The sequence below is a fragment of the Oncorhynchus gorbuscha genome, linkage group LG19, assembly GCF_021184085.1.
Source record: "Oncorhynchus gorbuscha isolate QuinsamMale2020 ecotype Even-year linkage group LG19, OgorEven_v1.0, whole genome shotgun sequence".
In the NCBI taxonomy this organism is placed as follows: Eukaryota; Metazoa; Chordata; class Actinopteri; order Salmoniformes; family Salmonidae; genus Oncorhynchus; species Oncorhynchus gorbuscha.
In genome coordinates, this window is record NC_060191.1 from 49,076,181 (window position 1) to 49,085,773 (window position 9,593).

At 40.6% G+C, this 9,593-nt stretch overlaps 1 protein-coding gene across 35 annotated transcripts in view; it reads right to left on the reverse strand.

Annotated features, from left to right (window-relative positions):
* LOC124006069 (elastin-like) overlaps positions 1–9,034 on the reverse strand; it is an 89,280-nt gene extending 80,246 nt beyond the window's left edge. For 13 of the 35 annotated variants that reach the window (XM_046315820.1, XM_046315803.1, XM_046315793.1 and 10 more), the window contains exon 1: positions 8,736–9,032. In XM_046315820.1, the coding sequence (XP_046171776.1) occupies positions 8,736–8,865 (130 nt within the window). In that variant the 5' untranslated portion in view covers positions 8,866–9,032. Of the gene's footprint in view, positions 1–8,735 lie in introns of all 35 variants that reach the window. The other 22 variants (XM_046315812.1, XM_046315805.1, XM_046315808.1 and 19 more) reach the window with 3 other exon arrangements.
* Positions 9,035–9,593: the final 559 nt, after the last annotated feature.

Below are 9,593 nucleotides of genomic sequence, written 5' to 3' on the forward strand. Positions count from 1 at the left end.
TTGAAGGTACCGAACTGTCTGTTGAAGCTGTTGGCACACAGTTTGGACACTCATCAGTACAACACAAGCGATGCAATCAGAGGTCTCTTTACAGTCTCCAGGTCCAGAACAGAGGCTGAGAAACACACAGTATTAAATAGAGCCATGACTACATGGAACTCTCTGCCAACTCATTTACTCAAGTTAGCAATAAAACCCGATTTTAAAAAAATGGATAAAAGAACACCTTATGGCAAAATGGGGACTGTGAAGAGACACAGACAATTTTATATATTTTGTAATTTGAACAATATTATCTATTGTATTATGTATGTGGCAGGCCTTGTTGAAGTCTTGACTTCGGTTCATAGGGCAGGGGACATCTCCTGTTTCTGAAGCGTAAGGCAGAGGCAGGACGTTATGTAGAGTTATGTATATTGTGCATTTTATTTGTTCTTTTGTTTTCTGTTTGGACCCCAGGAAGAGTAGCCGTTAGCTTCTAAGTGACTATTTGGGGATCCCAATAAAATACTAAATACTATTGATTCCATCGCAACAGTCAAGCTCAATCAAGCCCAGCTAAGGTATTGGAAAGGATTTTGATCCCAAGTTTGGGGGCCAGGCCTACTAGTCACAATGCTGTTCAGTATGGTCGGGAATGAACCATCTGGGTTAAGTAAGTGTGCTTCTTTGTTGAGCATTTGGCACCAGTTGCACACAGACCAAACATATTTAGGGAGATGCTTGTGTGGTTGACATTAATCCACTACCGAAACCATGAGCATAAACAAACCACGAAACAATGCTTGTTCCCTCAACATGGTAAGGGTTTATGGTGATTAGGGCAGTGCTGTGTAATGTTGTGCTCTAGTGTTTTTTTTCTCGAGGATTTCATGTCAAGTCTTTACGATCAACCTGTGGCATTAGAGTTGTAAGCATGTTAAAGCACTAATCCTATTACGTCAGACGAGCATTTGTAAATGGGTTGCATTAAACAGCCTATCTGTGTTACATAGACTCACATAATAAAAGTGTGTGTTGTCTGCAGAACAGTCATGGAGCTACGGTACACCCTGGACATTTCCAGTGCTCTCCTTTTGAAATACGCGTCTATTAAACCAACTCTTCAATCCCAAATCTGGTCTGGTTTGGTTTCTACAACACTCGTACTGGCAAAAATTGTCATGCTCAAAATCTATAACCAGTGTGTCAGTAATGAATCCATACTACATGTTCTGTAAGCGCTTCAGATGTTTGGATAAGCGATTTCCCAGCCATGCTATCCTGTTCTAAAATGGCTCCAGGAGAGAGAGAGAGAGTACAGCAGTGAGAGAGCATGTTTTAATATAAAACTGCCAAAAACGGATAGAATGTCAGAGCTGTTAACAGTCCTGCCAGTGAGTGTGTGAGAGGAATGAATAAACACGGCAGAATGAGAGTCTTATCTCCAATAGCGGCCTCAGGGGGCTCCTGCCAGCGACCCAGGAGCCCCTGCTCACTCTGGCTCTGAAAGGGGTCACGAAGCAACAATGAAGGCACGGCCTGGTTCTCAGAGTGTAACTCAAGACTAGGGTTGCAAAGCTACCGGTAATCTAGCAAAGGTACCGGAACATTCAATCGGAACTCAATCGGAATTCAATCGGAACTCAATCGGAATTCAATCGGAACATTTACATTTACATTTAAGTCATTTAGCAGACGCTCTTATCCAGAGCGACTTACAAATTGGTGCATTCACCTTATGACATCCAGTGGAACAGTCAATCATTTTGGTAATTAACATACAGTTTGGACACACCTACTCATTCCTTTATTTTCTTTATTTTTACTATTTTCTACATTGTAGAATAATAGTGAAGAAATCAAAACTATGAAATAACACATATGGAATCATGTAGTAAGCAAAAGTGTTAAACAAATCAAAATATATTTTATTTTTTAGATTCTTCAAAGTAGCCACCATTTTCCTTGATGACAGCTTTGCACACTCTCAGCATTCTCTCAACCAGCTTCATGAGGTAGTCACCTGGAATACATATAAATTAAAAGTATATTTTAATATGCGTTTGAGCCAATCAGTTGTAGAGGTGGTATACAGAAGATAGCCCTATTTGGTAAAAGACCAAGTCCATATTACAGCAAGAACTGCTCAAATAAGCAAAGAGAAATGACAGTCCATCATTACTTTAAGACATGAAGGTCAGTCAATCTGGAAAATGTCAAGAACTTTGAAAGTTTATTCAAGTGCAGTTGCAAAAACCATCAAGCGCTATGACGAAACTGGTTCTCATGAGTTCCACCACTGGAAAGGAAGACCCAGAGTGTCACGTGTGCTCCCTCTCCGGCCTCTAGGGCACCAGGCTGCTCGTTATGGTGCACACCTATTACCATCATTACGTGCACCTGCGCATCATCAGACTCACCTGGACTCCATCACCTCTCTGAATACCTTCCCTATATACGTCACTCCCTTTGGTTCCATCCCCAGGCGTTATTGTTTATGTTCCAGTGTTAAGTCTGTGCGCTGTTCTTGTTTTATGTTGCGTTTATTTATTAAAACACTCACTTCCTGAACTTGCTTCCCGACTCTCAGTGCACATCGTTACAGAGTTACCTCTGCTGCAGAGGATAAGTTCATTAGAGTTACCAGCCTCAGAAATTGCAGCCCAAATGAATTATTCACAGAGTTCCAGTAACAGACACATCTCAACATCAACTGTTCAGAGGAGACTGTGTGAATCAGGCCTTCATGGTCAAATTGCTGGAAAGAAATGCCTACTAAAGTACACCAATAAGAAAAAGAGACGTGTTTGGGCCAATAAACACAAGCAATGGACATTAGACTGGTGGACATTTGTCCTTTGGTCTGGAGTCCAAATTTGATATTTTTGGTTCCAACCCCCATGTCTTTGTGAAATGCGGTGTGGGTGAACGGATGATCTCGGCATGTGTATTTCCCACCGTGAAGCATGGAGGAGGAGGTGTGATGGTGTGGGGGTGCTTTGCTGGTGACACTGTCTGTGATTTATTTGAAATTCAAGGCACACTTTAATAGCATGGCTACCACAGCATTCTGTAGCGATACACCATCCCATCTGGTTTGGGCTTAGTGGGACTATCATTTGTTTTTCAACAGGACAGTGACCCAAGGCACTTCCAGGCTGTGTAAGGGCTATTAGACCAAGGAGAGTGATGGAGTGCTGCATCAGATGACCTGGCCTCCACAATTACCCAATCACTTTTGTCTGATACTGTATAATCTATGGCAATCTATTGTAACATTGGTAATTTATACTTGAATAACTTAAAAAATATATATTCATATATATTCATTTGTTTATATTTGTGTCCATATTGTCCATGAGTGGTACCACTTAGCCGAATGAATGAAAAATGCAACTAATCAACAATGGCATTATTTTCAATTAACTCTGCAACTCTTCCAACTATTTACTTTTTTTCACAACTGCCACCAGTTTGGTGCCAAAACATTAACAACAAAGACATATTGACATAGTAAAATAATTAAAAGTGTATTAATATTAAAATAAAAAATGATATTTATGCTGAAATCCTTATATTAAACACCAATGGTATTCACTAAATTGATGGTTTATATTTAGAATATTTTACAGCTTTGTTATTCTATTTTTTATTTTAAAATCATATTGTATTATTTTATATATTTTACACAGTGGGACAGAGATAATTACAGGCACCTGTGATAATCAGAAGTACCCAAAAAAGGCCACTAGGTGACTTGTGACAAATTACATAAAATCCTTGAAAGTTACAACATTTCTGGTAGTTTACTGGTAAACTTAGCAAGTTACAAGTAATATACCCTCCCTTAGCATCCTTACTCAAGACCAAATGTAAATCCCTTCCTCTAAAGAGACCAAAATGAAGTCTAAAATGTCTATTTTTTCTTTCTTTAAATAGTTTTGAGTGGATTCTGTTTTGAAGAAGATGTGATCATATCACATTATGTTTAAGTCTTCCCCTAAGTGGATGCCCTGTGGCACTGAACAGTAGCCCCTCTGACAAAGAGCCACAAGACGCCAGGGTGTCACTTTAGTCCTGTTATCCCTCCCTGGCAGCCCACCTCATACAAAGGGATTAAGTCCAGAAAGGTGCTTTCCTCACAAACACACGTCTCCAATAAATAACTAGAGAGCTACTGCAAAGCTCAACAGAGAAGATCAGAGTCGAGATAATCAGATTGGGATTCTACCAACCAAACCAGCAGTGAAGCATGGGTAACACAACACAGCAAGCCAGGGCAATTCATCACCAGTCTGCCCAACAGGCGAGGTGTGCCATTCAATCTGCCATGATTTCATTCACCTTCAAGTGCGGCCAGGAGAGTTTCACTGAAGGAGAGAACTAACGGATTAGAATCCTCTGAAGTCCTGAAAGCCTGAGCTTTGACGCCAAAAGAGGCAAACTGACTTCCAGGGCTTCCAGGCAGCACTGCATGCAGAGGAAAAACTCACAGACTCGGGCTTCTTAATTCTTATGAGACTGGCTGGAAGGAAATTAACAGAGTTGGTGGAACTTTTGTTATTCTTTATCCTCTGCCGGCATCTGCATGATTGTCAGGGTTGTGTCATTAACAGTGTTGGTCATAAAACAGAAACTAATGACTCTGACACTGTTTTTGAAACCCGTAATTGACTTGAATTGTCTGGACTAAAGTGACAGAGTACACTGAGGTGTGAACTGAAACATTGATATCTGATACACTTGATATGTAGCATCATGTAAAAGAGTGAACAAACTCTGATTACATTACTTTATGTGACTAAGTACAGAAAAGAGATGGACGGTTGAGAGAAGAATTTGTTGAATGCCAGAATAGTTATTAATCCCAGAGGGATTGGCAGTAGCATTGGAAGCTGACAGAATGTTTGGTCTTTCCTTCACAAGTCTCATACTATCCAGATACTTCAGGGTAAACATCGGATGGGTGTGGATACCACACGAATGACCATTAATGAAAAGGTAATTAGCCAATTTAGGTCAAACGAAAAGTGCTCAGAGCAGACAGCTTTACAGAGAGATCTTGATTGAACTGTAGTCTCCGCATTACATTTAGTCAGACTATGCCCTTTATAGTGTAATACTTTTGACCAGGGCACACAGGGCTCTAGTCAAAAGTAGTGCATTATATAGGAAATAGGGTTCCATTTGGGACTGTGTCTTTGAGGAAGAGGCCACTTAACTCCATCTGTCTTTTCTCAGATTTATAACATCCCATTCTCACTCTATCCTATCCATCTGAAAGATGGTGTTTGTAGGAATTGTAAAAAAAATGTTGAGGGCTCCCGAGTGGCGCAGCAGTCTAAGGCACTTCATCTCAGTGCTAGAGGTGTCACAACAGACCCTGGTTTGATCCTGGGCTGTATCACAACCGGCCGTGATCGGGAGACCCATCGGGTGATGCACAATTGGCCCAGTGTCGTCCGGGTTAGGGGAGGGTTTGGCCGTCATTGTAAAATAAGAATGTGTTTATAACTGACTTGCCTAGTTAAAAAAAGGTTAAATAAAAAAATTAATAGGACAGAGGAACTGATGACACATTTCAGCAGTCTGCCACAGTACATGCTCAGGGACACCAGACAGAGTCATATCACAACTGACAAGCTGCATATTTATTACCCAACTCCTTCCCTGACGTTCCCCCATGCGTCATAACTCATTCACACTCGCAAAAAAAATGCTCCTCAATCCCATTCTCATGATTACTGTCCAAAGTATGAGCAAGCAAAGGTTTTTTTCGGGGGAAAACCCTCTTAAAAAGGCGATTGGGTGTTAATGGGGTTTGCATTACTTTCAGATAATTGACACTTACTTGGAACGAGCTAGAGGGTTTCTTAACTTTCTGGTCACAGCCGGAGACAGCTGGAGCTGGTTTCAGCACCTCAGAACAGGTTTGATAGGGATGGATTTTACGTTCACTGAAGATCAACGTTTGGCTCCTAAGCCAATATTGATATTCGTTGGCCCCTCCGTCCGTATGCTGTAAATTCTCCCTGAGCTGAGCTGCTGCTCTCAAAAGCTGAACTGAGCTCTGTTTGTTTCAGATGAGGCAATTGGCTCACCAGTTTAGGTCAGTGCAAAGAAGAGTTGGAAGGAAACTGCTGTGACGGCAAAAACGGAAAACACAATATTAGATGAGCAAATATATTACCTAAGAGATCCACAGTCCTCAGATCCACAGGCTCTGGGCAGTTTTCACATACATTCAAATATCACAGGTGAATGGGGCTTCTATTGACCTGTAAGTTAACGTGCCATCCAATAAAGTCTAATAAAGAGGAGACAGCTTGGAAAAGGATGATGTATCAAGCATCTTAAATGCGTATGTCATGTCAAAAGTAGATTAATTTGTCATAAGGTGGTTATAACAGGTGTCTGACATGTCACATTGCTAATGCATTACTGTGTGTACATTTTATGATGAATCGCCTCAGTTAAATTTGACCATTTACTCCTATCACACTCATCAACATCGCAGATCCGGCCACCGATTTAAGATACAGTTAAATATAAGACTATATAAGGGCAAAATATTCCAGTCAGGGGTTTTACAATGGACTGTAGCAGCTCCACCATCTATAACTCTATCTGACACCGTTAGAGAGAATGATAGCTCAGACTCAGATACTAACAGATGAGGAACAGAAAACACATGCATTCTTTTTGGGCAAATAAATACATTTTGAAAAGATCTGGCTTGGCTTGAAGAGATCAGACTGCAGTGCAGAACTTCAACATGCTTTCCAACTGGAGGGACTAAACAACTCTGGCTGCTCGCATAAACAAAACAAGAACAATATCAAAGTAGGGAGGGAAAGAGGAGAAAGTGGAAATTCCTTGCAGCTTGAAGGAAAGAGTGAACGACGTACGCAGCTCCGAGCAATCACTGACCATTTCTCTCTCTCTCCGTACAAAACGATAAGCTGTTGTCCGCCCCAAACTTGGTTAGAAATTAATACCTCAGACCACATGCTGTGGAACAGAGGAATCTCACACACACACACACACACACACACACACACACACACACACACACACACACACACACACACACACACACACACACACACACACACACACACACACACACACACACACACACACACACACACACACACACACACACACACACACACACACACACACACAGATCCACACTGCTGTTCACATGGGAATTCATTATGGGTAAGTCTACATGATGTAGCTGACGGGAAAGAGGGACCAGATGGAGTTATGCATTGCACACTAACATGCTGTAGTACTGTATGGGATTCGGCTTTACATTACAGTATAGCTACACAGAACTCCCCTCCGGTGCCTGAAGCCAGGGGCGTATTCATTACAGAAACAGTTTACTGTTTAAGAACCAAATGGAAGCAAACAGAGCAAAACAAGAGTTTCTATTGGACAAATTCAGGTAGGTCCCTTCCCATTTTGTTCCGTTTGCTTCCGTTTAATAAATGTTTTGCTACAGAATCGGCGTAATGAATACAGCCCTGATTTCATTCACACTCAAAAACACTGAATCCTGTTGGAAACAGTCCTCTCTAGAAACCAAACATACTGTATGTCAATTTGCGCTAAGCCAGGTCACTCATATCTCTGTATTACTGTGTTTAGGATATACTGTATATATTTTATTGTTCACTCTTCCTAGTGAGCACTTCCAACATTCCTCCAGCTTTATCTGAAATTGTATAAATTCAAGAAACAATTTTAGAGGTCCTAATAAAATGTGTTTGTTTAGGTTTTATAACCACAATCATTTCATTTCACTTTTAAACTTAAGCTATTATGTTGTTGTTTGAGTCAACATATAAAATCAAGTTGAAAATATTGCTGGAGATCCAATTGTTGGATCAATATTATCATGTGTGACACAGATTTTTCGCAAAGACTACCTTTCATATCCTCAATATAAATCCTTTACAATTCTTAAAATACAAATATGTACCTAATAAAGAAATGAGCCAGACTGCATAAAGTACAGTATTTTGACACTGAATCTGCCTTTAGAAAGACAATCCTCTCTAAAAATACCACAACAACAACTCTAACCCTGCAGGCATAAATACTGTATCTGGTCCTAAACCTGGACAATATTAGCCAGAACTACAAGAACACAAAGCACATGCAAATATGGAGCAGATTACCATTGTGTGTTTGAATTATAATCGAGACAGTGAGTGGTAGATCTGCAATGCAATGGAACAGAATTTTGTTATCTTGAAATCCAAGTGCAATGGAAAGTTTTAAAATCTTTGACACTTGTACAGAAAGTCAGATAGAATCAACATGATTCAAAATAAATATTCAGTTCGAAGTATGGTTTATATTTTAGAGGCAAACATTTTGAGGGTATTTGAGAGAAAAAAAAAAAAATTTTAACTGAGAAATGGTTTTGCGTGAATTTTGCACAGAAATAAGTTATCTGAATTGCTTTCTAGACAGGTCCTCTTTAGCAGGGTTTGCAGACAAAATAAACAAGACAAGACTGGGTCAGTGGATATCAATGCATGCATGACAAATATACCATACACTTGATGAAATAGGCAGAACTGCACACACAACAAAGAGGTTGGAGTGGTTAAAGTCCTCTGTGTAACAACTGAGAAGCGTAAAGAGAAACAGAGACAGACCTGCACCTGTTCTAAACTAAGCCTGCTATCTAGGTAGCAGAGGTCATGGCTGAGTTCACCTAGGCACACACCTACCTCCTTGAAGAGAGGGCTGAATCAGAGATAGGTAGAAGAGACCATGAAGGAGTGATAGAACCATTCTGTTAGCCATCTCGCTCCACAATGCACCACCCCTCTCACAATCGGCTGGTTTTATTCTCCTCATGCTAATTACCAATAACCAGAGGTCTTCAAGTACAGAAGAAAGTTTTTTTTTTTTTTTTTTTTTTTTTAAGTGGAAAAAAAAGAGAAAAGATATGGGCCACTACGTAATTAAGAGAGGGCAAAGACTTTTGGTTCAATGGATCACTTCGCTTTTTTCCCTCCCCTATGTCTGGTGTTGCTGTTTTTATTCTGGTCACTCCTGCCAACAGTGCAGGCTCTGCTGCCAGAGAGAGAGAGAGGGAGAGAGAGAGAAGGGGGGAGAGAAAAGAAAGAGAGAGGGACGGAGAGAGAGAGGCAGAAGGAGACACCCCCCTCCTTCCCACCCCCCTCATCCAAAAGGAATTGCACTGTCTGCCAGACATTTGCATGGATTCAGAGAGGACTTATCTTTTAAAGTACACAGTCAGAGAGACAAAGGGGGAGAGAGACAGGGGGAGAGAGTAAGAGAGAGACTGGGGAAGAGAAAGAGAGGGAGAGTAAACCAGTGAACAAATCTTGGGTAATTACCTGTTTTCCATGACTATTCCTCTTAGTAATAGAGTAGAGGGTTTTCAGCAACACAATATCTTAAGGGTTTTTTCCACAGGTTCAGTGGTGTTCCGATGACCCTAAATCCTTCCAGACAGAGGGAACAACTATCAAAGAGTTTAAAATAAAAATAAAGTAGACTTCAATTCAGTAACAAACTTTCACCAAATATCAAGGCAGAAACATAACAGAGGCAGCAGA